Source organism: Sinocyclocheilus grahami, unplaced genomic scaffold (genome assembly GCF_001515645.1).
Source record: "Sinocyclocheilus grahami isolate Dianchi unplaced genomic scaffold, SAMN03320097.WGS_v1.1 scaffold262.1, whole genome shotgun sequence".
NCBI lineage: Eukaryota > Metazoa > Chordata > Actinopteri > Cypriniformes > Cyprinidae > Sinocyclocheilus > Sinocyclocheilus grahami.
In genome coordinates, this window is record NW_015505441.1 from 626,553 (window position 1) to 644,502 (window position 17,950).

The 17,950-nt window shown below is 36.9% G+C and overlaps 1 protein-coding gene across 2 annotated transcripts in view; it reads left to right on the forward strand.

Moving 5' to 3' along the window:
- Positions 1–17,950, forward strand: part of rasgef1ba (RasGEF domain family, member 1Ba) — a 68,801-nt gene that overhangs the window by 17,007 nt on the left and 33,844 nt on the right. The window contains exons 2-3 of one of the 2 annotated variants that reach the window (XM_016290707.1): positions 908–955; positions 7,706–7,756. In XM_016290707.1, the coding sequence (XP_016146193.1) occupies positions 908–955; positions 7,706–7,756 (99 nt within the window). The remainder of the gene's footprint in view (positions 1–907; positions 956–7,705; positions 7,757–17,950) is intronic. The other variant, XM_016290706.1, reaches the window with a different exon arrangement.

Genomic DNA, 17,950 nt, shown 5'->3' on the forward strand with positions numbered 1-17,950 from the left:
TATGTGGGGGCGTGTTAGAACGAGCCGTTTTAGGTAGGCGTGGTTAACTCTTAACTTTTATAAAGAATATCTCTTTGGTTTTGAGACTTTAGTGTTTGCAACTTTACAGATCTTCTTTATGCACCAAGAGCTTGTAACACTCCAAAGAGAAAGTAAAAATTTAAATCGCATCATATGACCCCTTTAATATTTGTTCATTCAATTTCTTGAATGTTAGGCTACTGCTAAATACTGTACCTGAAAAATAAAGCACTGATTGTTTTATTTGTATATTATGTGTATATCCTAATCCTGAAAAAAAAAACGTGATATGATATTTTTGCCATATTGCCCACCCCTAACTTGTTCTACAACTGTTTGGCCTGTGCTACAAAATGTTCAACCTTTGTAGCACCAGTGCTATGTGCAAAAAAAGTAAACTTACAGCCCTGCTTAAAAGGCACATTTTAGGGGCTTTTGCACCAGAGAAACCTTTTCAGTTCCTAGAAATATTGGCCTAGGGAGTTCCTGCTTTTTGAATTGTTCGCACAGCAGGATCTTGTAACATATTTGGTTCTAGGAACTCCATCTCCTAATTCAGAGTAGGGTCTAGTACATTTTGAAAGGGTACTGCCCCAGTGGAAGTTTTTGTACTTATTTCTGAGAGTCTGTCTTTTGAATACAGCTCTAGGAATAAAATTCGCTGTTTTCTGACGACCTTTGTGTGGTTGCCATGTTTGATTTGTATTCACAACTATCATGCAGTTTATAATACTGTTCTTATACAAATTTTAGTCCAGATTATATTCAATGTTCTCTGAAGCATTTTTAGAGAGTGAGAAACCAAAAATCAAAGTCTTTTCAAGCTGTAGAAATGTGTTTTTGTGTGTGCTAGAGCAATACATTCTCTCTTTTCTTCTCTCTACAGTGCAGGAGTCAGCCGCACATCGGACTGAGGCATGTCACCAAACAACGGGTATGTTCTCCATCTGAGTCTCTCCTCTGTGTCATGTTCTATAGGGAATAGAAAGTATTGATTTTAGTACAGAAGCTGCAGTTACCCTGAGGCAGGAGACATCATTGATATTGTCCCACCACTGTTTTTTAGACAGTCAGACCTAAAATACATCAAACATATATTTATACATACCGTATTGCACACCTGAATACTACTCAAAGAGAACAAAAAACAAAACTGAGCTTAAAGTTACAATGTATGATTTCAAATGGCTAAAACACTAATATTGGCAATAAAATTTTCAGACAGTTATCCTGAATACATGTTATTCTGACAATTTGTTCAAACAATTTACAATAAAGTTTAAAACAAACTGAAACGACACATTCGACAGTCCTAATTCATCAGCTTATTGGAATGAGCGGAATAAAAATATTGGTGTTGGTACAAAGTATATATCTGAAGGAAATTTTCTGTGAGTACTCTTTCCTGTGTGCATAAATGCAAGAATTGTTTCAAAATATTAGTGAATGGAGCCCAATGTTTTGAAAGTATCACAGAGCCACAAAAATACCCTCTTCTGAGAAATCAAGCTATGAATGACTGATTTGTAGTTGTATTTGCATATAAAAAGAAAAAATTGCTGTGATCATTTACTCACCCTCATGTCATTACAAACCCATACGATCTTCATTACTTAGATTTTCAGTGGATGGACAAAAACTGAGAGAATATTAAATATATATTCATTTGTGCTCTGAAGATGAACACAAGTCTAATAGTTTTGGAACAACACGAGGGTGAATTAATGATGACAGAATTTACATTGAGCAAATGTGTGGTACTGTCATTAACACGCATCCACAAGTGACGCAATAGAGATGAAAATGTGGAATAAAGTCGTTATTTTTGTTTTCTTTGCGCAAAAAAAGTATTATCGCAGCTTTGTAGCATTACAGTTGAACCACTGATGTCACACGGTCTACTTTGTCAATCATCTTGGTACTTTTCTGTGCCTTGAACGTGGTAGTTACCTTGCTGTCTATGGGAGGGTCAGAGAGCCCTCAGATTTCATCAAAAATATATTAAATATTGTGTTCCGAAGATGAAAGAAGGTATTACGGGTTTGGAACAACACGAGGGTGAGTAATTAATGACAGAATTTTCATTTTTGGGTGAACTATCCCTTTAAGCTGAGATATGAGTATTTTAAAGGAATAGTTCACCCAAAAAATGAAAATTCTGTCATGAATTGCCCTCATGTTGTTCCAAACCTTTAAGACCTTCGTTCATCTTTGGAACACAAATTAGGATATTTTTGAAGAAATCCGAGAGCTTTGACCCTGCATAGACAGCAATGCAAATGACATGTTAAAGGCCCAGAAAGGCAGTAAGGACATCGTTAAAATAGTCCATGTGACATCAGTGGTTCAACCATTATGTTATGAAGCTACGAGAATACGTTTTGCGTGCAAAGACCATTTGTTTGTATTAAAAGCAACATCTAATCATTTCTCACTTCACTCAGTCTCCCTGTCTAATGAAGAGTTGAAGAAGGTCTTTTTTACACCTGTGAACAGCATGAACACCACTGCACTTCATATAGCGAGCTTGTAGCCTGATCCACTGTCCCTGCCCTTCAGACAATGCAGCAGTGACGGGTGATCAGGCACAAGCTCTCCATCAAAGCCCAGAGCTCTTCCCTGTCCCCATTCACACAGGGACCTCGGTGGCCCCCACACACTCCACCATCAGCCCGGCACTGGAGGCGAGGCTTTGATCCTCGCGCACATACACAGTCATAGTCCTTCTGAAGAGAGCGTCTAGGAATGCTTAAACATGACTTTCATCTTCCCAAATTCAGATTCTCTTTCTGTCAGCATGTGCTCCACTTGTTCTCAAGGCAGCCGTGCCCAGGCTCAACCGCAGCCGGGGTCGACTGGGTTTATCTGACTCTTTGATACTATGCATTTGATGCCAGTTTTTTTTTTTTTTGAGGTGAGCAGCTGAGTTCAGAAAGAAAGAGTTTGGTGGGATCGCGTTGCAAAAGTTTTTGATGAGGCTCACCTGATTTTTACACTTGGCTCACTGGGCCAAATTGTAATAAAAGCACTTCATTAAAAAGTGACATAAAGGGGCTTTATGTAGTAATGGCAACAATTAGACCTGTGAAATCTGCCTTCAAACTTAAATTACTTAAGAAAAAAAAAATTTCTCACAGAAGGTAAACACTGAGGACTGTGGCTTGGGTGTATGAGACTAGCATTACAGGGGTCTCATGTTTCATTGTATGGTCTCTTTCACATCAAAAGGCTCCTTGGACTGGGCTTGTGTTTTTCGTTGCACGCTTTCCTTTATGAGCTCAACCTTTTTTGCCAGTGGAGGATTAGCGTGACTACGACTATTAGATGTGCCTATGTGATCAAAACATATTCCTCACTAATCAAGGCAAAAATTAGCTTTTATTTAAACACCTGTATATTTTATACTTTGACAGGACCATGAAAAAAAACACCTCAAAAGTTTGGAAACTCCCTAGGCAAAGTGGGGGTTTGGACAATATTAGCATAAATCCTTGCTTTGTGATGACTTTACATTGATAAGCAACAAACAATTTTGATGAAAACATTGCAGACAGCCTTTATTTGAAATAGAAAGAAATAGTAACAATACATTTCTGTACTGTTACATTTGATCAATTTAATGCATCCTTGCTGAAAAAAAAAATATTACTGACACCCAGCTTTTCAGTTGTACTGTATTTATTGCCGTTTTTACAGGTGCATCTCAATAAATTAGAATGTCGTGGAAAAGTTCATTTATTTCAGTAATTCAACTCAAATTGTGAAACTCGTGTATTAAATAAATTCAATGAACACAGACTGAAGTAGTTTAAGTCTTTGTTTCTTTTAATTGTGATGATTTTGGCTCACATTTAACAAAAACCCACCAATTCACTATCTCAACAAATTGGAATACTTCATAAGACCAATAAAAAAAAATCATTTTTAGTGAATTGTTGGCCTTCTGGAAAGTATGTTCATTTACTGTACATGTACGCAATACTTGGTAGGGGCTCCTTTTGCATGAATTACTGCATCAGTGCGGCGTGGCATGGAGGTGATCAGTTTGTGGCACTGCTGAGGTGGTATGGAAGCCCAGGTTTCTTTGACAGTGGCCTTCAGCTCATCTGCATTGTTGGGTCTGGTGTCTCTCATCTTCCTCTTGACAATACCCCATAGATTCTCTATGGGGTTCAGGTCAGGCCAGTTTGCTGGTCAATCAAGCACACCAACACTATGGTCATTTAACCAGCTTTTGGTACCTTTGGCAGTGTGGGCAGGTGCCAAGTCCTGCTGGAAAATGAAATCAGCATCTCCATAAAGCTTGTCAGCAGAAGGAAGCATGAAGTGCTCTAAAATTTCCTGGTAGATGGCTGCGTTGACTGTGGACTTCAGAAAACGCAGATGACATTAGATGACAGCAAAATTCGATCATGCAAACATATTTCATTAATTTAATTAAAAAAAAAAAATAAACATTTTACCTTTGGTTGATAGTAGTGGGAGTCACATCATCTCATTTGGTTATTGTAAGTCTGTAGTTCATTCTGTCTTGCAGGACGCCCACAAACCCCATTGAATGTTTTGTTGCTGATAACATTATAAGAATTCTCTATTTGCTGGTATAAAATGATCCCATGATTATTTTATACAACCTGAAAGTGTTTGATAGCAGAGTTACCAAGATAAGGTGAGAAATATATATATATTATTATTACTGTTTAAATATAACTGTTTAATATTTTTTTAAAGTAATTTATTCCAGAGATGGTAAATCTGAAAATTGATGTAAATTTTCATCAGCCATTGCTCCAGTCTTCAGTGTCACACACATTTTATTATCAATGTTAAAAATGGTTGTGCTGCACAATATTTTGTGGATGTACACATTTTTTTTTCTTTTAGAATTCTTTGAATACAAAGTTCAAAAGAACAGCGTTTATTTAACATAGAAATATTTTGTAAAATAATGGTCTTTACTGACTCTTTTGATCAGTTTAATGCATCCTTGCTGAGTAAAATTAAGAATTAAGCTCCAGGCTTTAGCACTTCTTTGATTTTGTGTTCACATGGTTTCAGAAATATCTTCAGTTTGAGTAGCACGACTGCATTCTAAATGAATGAATCCCAGAAGAGACACAGCACTTCAGGATGACTAATCGACAACTTTCAGACCTGCCAGACATCCTTCAACTGTCTGCTCTCAGACAGAGATTTAGAAGTCAATGCTAAGGATTGATTCAGACCTGTCAGTCGAAAGTCTAAATCTGAAAGATCCATTCATTTGAGAAATCTTTCTTTGACCCTTTACCCTACAGTTAGTTCCATTCACAAAGTATACATTTCACTCGAGCGCACCAAGTTTGCTCACAATAGCAGTCAATCAATCATTTATTTAAAATCACACAGAAGGAGCTCGTAATCAACCTGATGACTTGAATTTATGCTTTGACAGTTTAAATGGCAGTGGAAGGAGAATGATTTCATTATGCTTGTCTTGTTTGTCACTATATTTGCAGAGTTAATAGTTGATTCTTGAATTATAGGGAATGCAATTTCCTGAGATAACATGTAGGTGAGCATCTGTTTTTCACACAGACGTCAGTGTGACAGAAGAGGCAATCATCTGTGTGATTAGAGGGGTCTGGTGCACCTGTGGCAGCAGCATGGATTCCCCCAGTGTTTCCATTAAAACAGAAACCTCAGTAGACACAATTTGGCTCCTTCAGTGCCAGGAACTGGTGTTCCAGTGATCAAACTGTGTGTGAAATGTCTGGTTCCTGGCACCTGAGGATGGCGGATTCCTGTTCTGCCCTTCAGACCGTGTTGTTTGCATGGTTGAAGATTATGAAGATTACTGGAAAACTTGAATCTAGCCTTGGAGCAGCCCTAGACATGCTTGGCAGTTGTTGAAGCAAATACAATGTGTTAAAGCCAAGTCCTCTAAGTATTAAGAACCATGGTGGCTTGAAATTAAAGTCCCTGAATGCTTTCGTTAACACTTTACAATAAGACTCAATTTGTTAACATTAGTTCATACATTAGGCATCTAAACATTTCTTGTTATAGAATTTATTGATGTAGGTTAATGTTATATTATTAATATACTACTTAGGCCACTATACTATATACAATACTATCTCAAAATATAAACTATGTTATCACACCATGATAGATAGATAGATAGACAGACAGACAAATAGATAGATAGATACATAGATTTCTATTGAATTAAGTAATGTTAACATTGTTGTAAAGTGTTACCATTCATACTGAGCTAGACAACATGATATTAAAAACAGGCTGTGGAACTGAAGGCAGATTATAATTAATAGGCCGATGAATGATCCAGCCCTTAGATTATCCATGAGATCACATTCTTTCCAGCTGTGCCAAACTCCAAACATCCTTCCGATTAAGTCAACATGGATTACATTTCTGACACAGCCAACTACAATAAATGCAAGACAGGACTTGCAACTCAAGTAGTTTTACAGGGGAAGAAGGATTGTTAGTGTAGCCCATTACGATTGCAGCCGTTGTATTAGTGGAATGTTTTTAATTACATGCATGACTTGCTTTGCTGCCTATTCTGTCATTTTCTCATTCTCTGCCGGAGCCACCGGGTGCTGTAATGTAGCACTGTTGTTTTGTTAATTGCTTTGGATCACTGACTGATGGACTTGCAGGGCGAGATGCTTTCTGCCATGTTGTCTCATTTGTTATTTGAAGGTCTAGACTTTAATTAGCTAAACAAGCTCCTTTTTCTTTTATGTCTATATTACAGTCACACATTTTCCATTAATCTTGACATAGACACCTGCTCACTCAAATAATGAATTCCGCTCTTTTATTATGGTCATTATTCCTTAGCCACAGTCATTAAATATCACGGGGGTTGTTAGACTTGAAGCGTCCTGTGTTCTGGACAACAGCCTCAGGAAACATGCTGCACTGTGGAAAATTACTCCACCGCAGTAACACTGAGATCAGTAAAGCTAATAAATCAGTCTGATTTATTAAATATTCTCTTGAAGGTTGATGTTCGGCATAATGATTGCTTAATTATGGAATGGTTCAATAAAGCTGATAAAACGAAGCATTCACATATTGAATGGTCAGCATCTCTCTTCCCAGTTTTAGCACTGAATCCATGTCACTTTTGCAATATGTCAAGTGTGAATATAATGACACTTTCAACGAAGCATGGGAAATGATATGGATACTAGAACAGTGTCCATAATATTGTTCAGATGCATATTGGCTGTGCAGTAAAAATACTCATGTGGTATGCAAAATATGATTAATAAATCATTAGGCAAAGCTCAGTTAATGGCAAACAGTGATGCAATCGTCAACAATCTTTAAGCTTTAATATCCTAAAAAATTTAAATAAATAAGAGGATGTGAATGTGTAATTGTATCGTGTTCTGTTTGCAAAGCTTTTCTAATGCTATGTTACGGGTCTAGGTGCAGTTTGAGCTCTTATGTAACTTGAGTTTGCAGTAACTAACTTTGCCTAATGACTCTAATCTAGTTTATCGGTCAGCCGTCTGAATTGCCTGTGATCATGACAACATCATGTGATATTTATACATCCTCATTTAATGTTGAAGGAAACTTAAACTTGTTACACTTTCCTCATGACCTTTGTGTCAACTTTTGTGTTCCTCGATTGATTGATTGATTTCTACTTTTTTTGCAGCCTACCATATTTGGGACACTGATTGAAAAACCGCTTGGGGATCACAATGCAGTAAGCAAATCATATTCCCTTTATTCTGAATGTTTGAAGAAGAAAAGTTGTTAGATAAAATGTGGTTTTGACGCATTGACACATTCCTCGGTGTGTTTGATTCTTATATTTTCAGCTCACCAATAAGCATCTGGACATTGCAACAAAACTGCTGTTTTGCTGTCACTGATAATGTAGCTTTCCATTTACATGAATACTTATTTTTGTAAACCCTGAGACTGTTTGAAAATATTTTTGCTCAAGACAAAAGTTGCCCATTTCCTTTATTGTTAGTCACCCAGTTTCAATATTCAGTATAATGCCTGAATATATTTAACAGAGGTAATTAAATAGTGCTCTTGACAAATTTACCACATCAGATAGAGTTGATACAGAATGAGGAGGAACGCAAAGCTTGCCAAGTAGCAAATTACTTATTCAGTTACTTATAGAGCCAAGTGCATGAGGAAACAGACAGCTACATATTTCATGTGGCACAAATAATCAATTTGTCGTAACAGTTTGTCATGTTGCCACTTCCTTGCCCTTTAATGGGTTGTGATATTCTTTACTGATCTGTCATTTGTGTATAACAGTAAAGGACAGGAGTAGTACAGGATGCAAATGAAGAGGGCAATATTTGCACCACTGTAGTGTATGGTATTTAAAACTGCATTTTATTCATTTATTCAAAATTTGCCTGCATTTTCGAATCATTTGAACTTAATTTAATTTATTAAAAACTCAATTTATTAATTAAGTACTGCAAACCAGTATTCAATATTCAAGTGGTTGACATTCATTTAGGTTTAGTTGTGCAGGGCCATGCAGCAAACTGATAGTTGCTCTTTAAAGCAATTTCCTCTCAGTCCTGAGGATACTAACAGTTGGAGATCATATTCAGTAAAGTTTTGGGCAGCATGCATGCTTTTTCTGCCTAATGAAACCTAGGAGAATCCAGCTTGCCCACAGACACACAGGAGGATCAAGGCCTAATATTATGCTAACGTATGCGTGTCGAACAATGGCTTTCTCCACAGGACTGTGCACCAGAGCCAGTCGACACATGAGATCAGTGCAGAGACTTAACTCCAATGAGATGAGCTTTAAGGATTAATGCAATTACAATGTGCCAAAGCCAAATTGATTTTTTGCAGTGCTTTTGTTCTCTGCAAACTTATATTAGTCCGATCTCTCATCCACCTTCTCTGCTGTAACGCATGATCTGTTTGCTAAAGGGATGAAGGCAGATCATGGGAGGTTTGTAAAAAAAAAAAGGTCTTTAGAATGATTGTCTTTGGCCTTGTACTTTATAGTGACCTTATTTTCACCTTATGTGGCTGCAGTAATTTTGGCTCAGTGATATATTATAGACAACATGGATTTCAAATTATTTAAGCTGTGAGCTTTATTTGTTTATTACAACAGTTACAACATTTGTACAAAACACAGATTTATTTACAGCACACATTATTGGTTAATTATTTATCTATTGTTGCTAAATACATAAACGACAAGTCAAATGTTTTTTGTTGGTGAACAATTTCCTTTTATATTTGAAAAAAAAAAAAAAGTATATGTATAGTTTTTTTTTTCAAGAGTATCACATGCACAATGGTCATAGCAAGTGCATCAGAAGTGATGGACAAGTTGTTTTCCATTAGTGTATCATGAACATTTGACTGATGATTGACTAGCTGCCCGAGGTTGTTAATTTAGGCTGGCGTCCCATGACAGTGGCAGGGCAGCTCGGCTGGAGCTCTGGAATTGTAATCAGTCTTTGGGAGTTTTGAGGGGGAGGTGTCTGATTCACTGGACCAGTTAAGGACAAGCTTTATATTTAGAACACATCCGCTCATGGAACCATCTGAATAATACAGTAGTGACCACCAACATAATGAGCTGAGCGAACTTGGCAGCAGACTGTATGACAGGGAAGTTAGAAAGGGCTTTTCAAGCTCTACAAGAAGTTATCTCATTATAAGAGGATACTATCCATCTTTTAAAAACACATTATGAACATTATTAAGTTACTGTTTAATATACTTTGACAAATCTCAAGATGGCACATGTTTTTATAAGAATATCCATATTTGTTTTAATCCTTGGGTCCTTGGGTGTGTGATTTCTGTTTTTTATGAGTTATTGGTTTTGATGCCCCGTGGGTCTTCATATTCAGTAGGTTTGTCTAGGTCACCAGTAGCTAACGTCAAAAGCGTTTATTTGATGTCATGCAGCTGACTGCATTGCTATGGCAACAGCAAAAGCTTTTATGCCCACATGCACCCTTTGAAATAATGAGTCTTCAAAAGAGGAGAAATAATTTTCAGACGACACTGCATCATTGATAAGACCTCTGTGTTTTCAAGGTATATTTTAGTTTAACTAGTGATGTTTTACTCATGTTGAACAGTTCTAAATTTCTCATAGTATTGTAAATCATGTTTGTGTGAATGTGCCCCATGTTGGTGAGGATTTCCTATCTATTTTCAGACATAAAAATGAGGCGCACTTCTGCTAGAAGAAAAAGAGGCTTCTTAAAGGGTTAGTTCACCCAAAAATGAAAATTAGGCGGCGTTTTACTCACCCCCGAGGCATCCTAGGTGTATATGACTTTCTTCTTTCAGACGAATCCAGTCAGAGTTATATTAAAAATTGTCTTTGATCTTTCAAGCTGTTTCATGGCACTCAGCGGGTGTTGCATTGCTTCAGTCCAAAAGAACTTAAATAAAAATCGCCCATCCATAAAAAAAAAAGTGTCTCACATGGCTCCAGGGGGTGAACAAAGGTCTTCTATAGCGAATCGATGCATTTTTGTAAGAAATATTTCCATATTCAAAACGTAATAATCACTTGAATCTAGCTTGCGCTCACTGTTGTAAACAGAAGCAGTTCCGGGGGAATGACGTATGAGGTCGGCTTTTTATAGCAGATTTAGCAGATTTAATCACGTTTCCAGTGAGCATCAGCAATTCCATAAATAGCCAAATATATAATGAAACATTTTGAGAATACTTTATTTAATGAAGTAGCCTATCTGTCAAAGTGGTTTGTCTTCTGTAGTAAGTGCACATATATGTCAGTGCTTGTGCAGAGAAATCCAGGATTATCATGGAGTCTGCCAGGCTCTGGTGCACTGCCAACTGATGCAATGCCGGTTGGTCAATCTAACGATGATGCATTATGTAACGAGTCAGGACTTGTTATTGAGCTCCTTATTTGGCCTATACAATGCTTCTCAACTGCTGTATCATGGCCAAAAATCAGAAGTCTGTTCTGATGCACTAATTAAATATAATATATAATTAGGATAACTTTATGAGAGAATATTGTTCCCATATCTTTTATTGTTGTTTTGTTGAAAATTATCACTTGGTAGAAGCTAGTCAAATTACATGACATACCAACGTCCTTGATGATAAATGATAGTGTGTTCTGTGTGGTCACTTATTTATAAATGCGTACATTTAAGTCTCTTGTTGGATCAAAATACAGTAGAAACAGTAAAATTGTGAAATATTATTACAATTTAAAATAACTGTTTTCTCTTTTAATATATGTTTTGTTTGTGATGGATGAATTTTGAAGTTGAATTTTCAGCAGCCGTTGCTCCAGTCTTCAGAGTCACATGATCCTTCAGAAACCATTTTAATAGGCTGACTTTGTGCTCAATAAACATTTCTAATGATTATCAATGTTAAAAACAGTTGTGCTGCTTAATATTTATGGAAACTAGGGATGCACGATATATCGGCCACCATATCGGTATCGGCCCATATCGGCTCATTTTTTCTGTTATCGGTATCGGCCTGATAACCCTGTTTTTTTTCAGTATAATAAGCTCAAAGAACAAATTTGAGATCTTTTATAACAACAAGTGTCTGTACTGTCACTTTTGATTGATGAAATGTGTCCTTGGTGAATAAAAGTATTAATTTCTGTAAAATTTATATTACTGACAACAAACTTTTTGAACTGCATTGTATAACAAATATATTATTAAAAAAATTGTTGCCTCTTGATCTTAGAATACTATGGCTTTTGACTCGTCTAGAGCAACTCTCTCTTCTTTCGGACAGAATTCTTTAGTTTATTCACACCTGTCTTGTTTGGTTCGATTGAATCGAACTCAGGTTCATTTTCCCCCTTTGGTGCGGATCTTTTGGGCAGGTTTGAATACAGCAGTCGCACTCGGGTGCGCACCAAACAACCGTACCGAGACCCAGCTGAAGAGGTGGTCTCGGTCCGCTTCCAAACTAACTCTGGTACGGTTGAATGGATGAACCAATGAATGGATGACCTTAAGGTTTAGTTTACAGTTTCTGGTTCACTTGCAAAAAGGGCAGTGTGAAAGCGAACCGCACCAAACAAACAAAAAATCAACATTGTATTTGGTCCGGACCAAAGCAAGTGAACTAGCGGACTTTCCTGGTGTGAATACACCCTGAGTAAACATGTGAACATTCCTGTGGTAAGCTTCATGGAAGTTGAAGAACAATGGTTAAGGGTATATTCGTATGAATAACCTACCCACTTGTATGTGCCTGCTTCAGATTTAATGCTGGCAGAATGAGGTACTTGAATGTAAAATGTACCATCTGGTTCTTCAGCACACTGTAATACACTGTGAGCAAAGAAAGTGTTTCTCATGCTCATGAGGTGTTTGGCTAATTAGGAGGGAGGTGTCATATGTTGTTTAATAGTTTTTTTTCAATTCCAATGCCCGTACTTAAAGTACCATTTTCTATGTGTTCCTATATTTCTTAAATTCGTCAGCAGATAACATGTGACCTTTATCATTAGCAATGTTTTACAGACACAATGCAGTGTTCACTTTAAAGGACCACAACCTTTATACAATAAAGTCTTATCCTCTTGTAAAAAAGAATTACGCGTCTGTCTCTGCTACAGTGTTGGCACAAACACACTCTGCACCAGGGTTGCCAGGTTTTCACAACAAAACCCGCCCAATTGCTACTCAAAACTAGCCCAATCGCATTTCGAGGGGGATCCCCCGGTAAAAATCACATTCCGGTGGGATAAAATACACGTTTTTGGTGGGGTTCCCCTGGTAAAATTCGCATTTTAGGGGCTAAATATCACGCTATTGGGGTCGCTTAAACCCGCGGACATGAAAAACAACCCGCGGCAACAGTGTTAAAGTTGCCCAATTCTGTGGGGAAACCACGGAATTGGCAACACTGCTCTGCACCAGATCGCATCAGCACAAAGATGCATAAAAAGAAACCAACCCTGTGTCAAAGGGAAAAACAAAATAGGAAGGCTTTAAATTCACACTGCGTTGACATTGTGAAACAAAGTGTTGGTTTTGTGTGGTGGGGGAAGCGCCTACACGCAAGCTGTTCTGCTCGTAAACATGGGGCCAAGTGACCTTCCTCTGAGGATGTTTGTCTTCCAAGGAAAGGCTGCTTTGATGACTAACAGACTCAGCACTTTTGTACTGGCTGCGTTATGCCCATGTTATGGATGGGCAACTACAGCCCCCGGCTCCTCCTAAGATGAATTTCTCTTGTTTGAACTGTAATAACAAACAACCTTTTGTTTTTAATGACCTAGAACACTGACGCAGTGCATCTTCAAGAATTTACATCTTTGTTCAAAGTGCATAAGTGTTATGAAAACAGAAGGTCAAGGGACCAATGAATGGATGAATAAAGTGTTCAGGAATGTTTTGTACATGTAAAGCCATTGACACGATCCAATGTTAAACCTGTTCTAGTTGCTCTGTGATTCTGAAGATATTTTAAAGACAAAACACATTTATACATTTGCCTGATGTTTTCATCGAAGATGTACAATTTTTCTCTCTAGCCATGTTTAAATGCAACCAAATATTCAATTTGTAAACAAATTTATGGCTCAACTGGATTGAAAATCCACTTCAGTTGAGCTCTATCTGAAAAGAAACTTGGAAAGGATGCTATAGACCTGAAATAATCCAATCAAAAAGAAAAAATTAAGCATGTGAACGATTGAATTGACTATCTTCGCAATCGGATTAAAAAAACAACAAAAAAACCTTGTGCCTATGTTTACATACGTTTAAGTCATATGGTCATGCCTGTGTTTTTTTTCATCTCTTGTGTTTTGAATTGGTCAGTGGAGTAGACTGACCTAAAAATAAGCTCTTCTGACATATATTTAGCTTACTTTTTAGGTGTGTCAAAGGCAAAAATGACAATTATGCTTGTGGTAGCTCCAGTGACATTGCAGTGTTATTTTTCTGGTTCTGAAAGTGGCAACATTTTGTGTAATGTAATATGTAATGCATATGTAAAAGAAAATGTGAATTTTATTGTAAAGTTTGTTTCATATAAACAGCTTTCAGAATCTGAAATTGGATTGCATTCATTCCGATTGGCAAAAATGCAACGTGGTCTCATAAAAATACATACTTCTGTGTACTTTTTGTGCAACACCGTTTTTACGTACCTTAGTGCATGTTTCGCCACAGTTTCAAAGATAAATGTCCACTGAGTGGAGCTAAAACACGGGTTCAATATGTGAACCCTGGTACAGTTTTATTACGTTGATATAGGTACGTATTGCTGTGTTTTTATTATGTTGCTTCTGGTACGTATTGCGGCGGTTCAGAATTCAAATATTCGTGTACTGCCGCTAAAAGTTAATGCTCTATCATGTTGGAAATATGCCCTACACCAAACCCAACCCTAAACCTACCCGATAGTGTTAACAAATGCAAAACTGATATAAAAACGCATTAGTTGATGCAACCGTGCCATTTCAACTTCCTTATATGCAGATTTGAACTTTTGTCGAACCGTGGCTACACGGGACTCGAACCGGAGCTCCTCGCCTCTCAAGTACGTTTCTGTACTCTGTGAGCTACCCAACAAACCTACTATTGATGAAAACCCATAGATATGAAGCTGGATATGTGCGATGCTAACATTCAAAAGCATCAGTTTTCAAATCTCCCAGCATATTAATATTGTTTTGAAGTCATAACATGATATTCTTCAAGTAATTGTGCGAAAATGACTCTTTATTAATTGAAACTCAGTAAATTTGTGTGAAAAGGAATAAAAGGTGTCGGAGTTTTACTGCCTCTAGTGTTCATTTATTTTGGAAACTGCAGTGATATGTACTTATTAGTACGTATTTCGCGTCTCGCTAAAAAGTGCCCCCAGGTACGTTTATGCCATGAGACCAGGTAGCAACAATGAGTGCATGTAAACATACCTACTGTGTAAAGCACCACTTTAGATGAAATTGATTTCTCAATTTTTTTTTCCACTAAATCTTTAGCAGCCCTGACGTCCAGCATCACTCTTGAACATTTGTGAAATGGCTTTCAAATAAAGAGCGTCTTTAAGAATGTAACCATTAAACATTAAATCTGTGCTGTGTGATTGTGTCTGACACACATTATCTTTCAGTCTTTCATGGCTGCTCAAATCGCTCTTTGTAATATTATTTGCATGCATCCATTTGTAAACAAATTTATGGCTCAACTGGATTGAAAATCCACTTCAGTTGAGCTCTATCTGAAAAGAAACTTGGAAAGGATGCTATAGACCTGAAATAATCCAATCAAAAAGAAAAAATTAAGCATGTGAACGATCTTCTCAATCGGATTAAAAAAATTAAAAAAACCTTGTGCCTATGTTTACATACGTTTAAGTCATATGATCATGCCTGTTTTTTTTTTAATCTCTTGTGTTTTGAACTGGTCAATGGAGTAGACTGACCTAAAAAAAAGCTCTTCTAAAAAAAATAAAAAAAACCTTGTGCCTATGTTTACATACGTTTAAGTCATATGATCATGCCTGTGTTTTTTTTTTAATCTCTTGTGTTTTGAACTGGTCAATGGAGTAGACTGACCTAAAAAAAAGCTCTTCTGGCATAATTTAGCTTACTTTTTAGATGTGTCAAAGGCAAAAATGACAATTATGCAAAAATGACATACTTATTGGTACGTATTTTAACGTCTCGCTAAAAAGTGCCCCCAGGTACGTTTATGCCATGAGATCAGGTAGCAAAAATGAGTGCATGTAAAGCACCGCTTTAGATGAAGTCTGGAAATTTCTCAATTTTTATCACCACAACTTTAGCAGCCCTGACGTCCAGCATCACTCTTGAACATGTGTGAAATGGCTTTCAAATAAGGAGCGTCTTTAAGAATGTAACCATTAAACATTCTATCTGTGCAGTGTGATTGTGTCTGACACACATTATCTTTCAGTCTTTCATGGCTGCTCAAATCGCTCTTTGTAATATTATTTGCATGCCTCCAAGCTCTTCCCACTTCCATTCAGCAGTTCAGAAGGAAATAACTTTGGCTTAGAGACTTATGGACTTGGCTTAGAAATAACACTGGCCAAGATACCATTGGACAGTTTAAGAGGATTAACTAAATCTAAAGTGTCATCTTGTATCAGTGAACCTGAGGCCCAGAATCGCAATTTCAATGCAATAATGATCAAGAGCAATGTTATACTGGTCAAAGTGAAGGAACAATACACTAAATTTCACCAAATCTTTATAATTACTTTGCATTTACAGTGGCCTCAAAAAGTATTTGGACACTTAAACCACACTTAGGAATATTAGATTTTTTTTGCATTAACAAAACATCAAAATATGGCAAACAATTGATACCAGAGCTTAGCACTATTGTAACTTCTCTGAGCAGTGTTTAAAATGATTTTGACAATGAAAGAGTTTCCAATTTTCAGCTGCTTCACTGAAGATCATGGGGGATGTGTACCCTTGCCTTCTGCATCCCATTTATACATTGTCCCCAGACAACCATTACTTCCCTCAGTAGCATAATAGCTCTGCTGCCCCAGATCAAGCACATATGGCTAAGTGGTTTTAGTAGGTTCCTTTATATGGACAGCAACTGCTGTTTGACTAAGTAGTCAGTTTTATTATCTGCATTTTTTTATTGATGTCACACACATACTTTTGTTTAGACCGCCGACTGAATTCTAAAAGAAAGTTTAGTTTTAAATGTTAATTTATGTGGAAATCACCTGATGACTTTCACATGTCCATCAGATTCACTTATGGCACATCAACTCCCAGGAAAGCCCCTCACTCCCACTCACTGTAGTTTTTCAGACATCTAAAACCTGCTTTCATCTAATAGCTGTCATGTGTCCAATTGCATTGTTTCACAGAGAGAAATAGTAACCTCACCCTTGTGAAATCCCCACGCTCTCTTTTCATTTCCTCTTTCTCCCAATTCTAAGAGAAATGTGTTGTACATGGTGAAGTCAACCAAATGAAACCAGTTGATTGGAAACCTCAGGATATGGCATTTACTGCATACATTTCTGTGTTGTGGGGAGAAAATAATTTTCCATGATTCAGAATCTGAATGAACTTCTAGATGAACTTCTTGTATCCTAGGAAATCCCTTTTAACAAGTGAAAATGCAAGTCTAGAGGGTTTATTCATGAATAATACCTTATAATTTGCAACATTGTGTATTAGAGAAGATAAACTGAGTTATGGCTTTACTTAACAGGGTTTCCGCGGGGTCTTAAAAAGTCTTAAATCTGACCTTAAAAATCCTGCAGAAACCCTGTTAACTAAGCAAGTGTGAGCTTTAGACTAGACAAAAACGGTATGTTAGCCTGAAGGAATTATTCGAAATGTCTTTTTTTAGATTCGTTGCCCTTTTCTTTTCAGTAAAAAGAGAAAGATGATGTTTTATTCATGCCTTATTATAGCCTGTGGTAAGCTAAGAATTTTTCTTCTAGGTGAGATTAGATATGTTAAGTCATTTGTTAAATTGTTCAACAGGATAATAGGCTTCAAATTTGCATGCGTGCATTGCCTTTGATTGCTTCATGTTTACAAACCTTTCAATGACAAACTGTAAGTCTGCAGCAGCAGATTATAACTTCCTTTTTCTGTGATTATGAAAAGCTGACCTGTATGGAAATGTGCACTTTGCATCTATTATTATTTTTTGTAATTTTCTCTTTCTTTTTTGTTTAAAGGCTTTTTAGGTCCTGTGTGGTGAAACCAAACAAATTAGCTCCTCTAGCACTCTATCTATTGTTCTATGTATCTATTGTTCTATCTATTATTCTAGCACTCTATCTATCGCTCTATCTATTGTTCTATGTATCTATTCTATCTATTGTTCTATGTATCTATTGTTCTATGTATCTGTCGTTCTATCTATTGTTCTATGTATCTATCGTTCTATCTATCGTT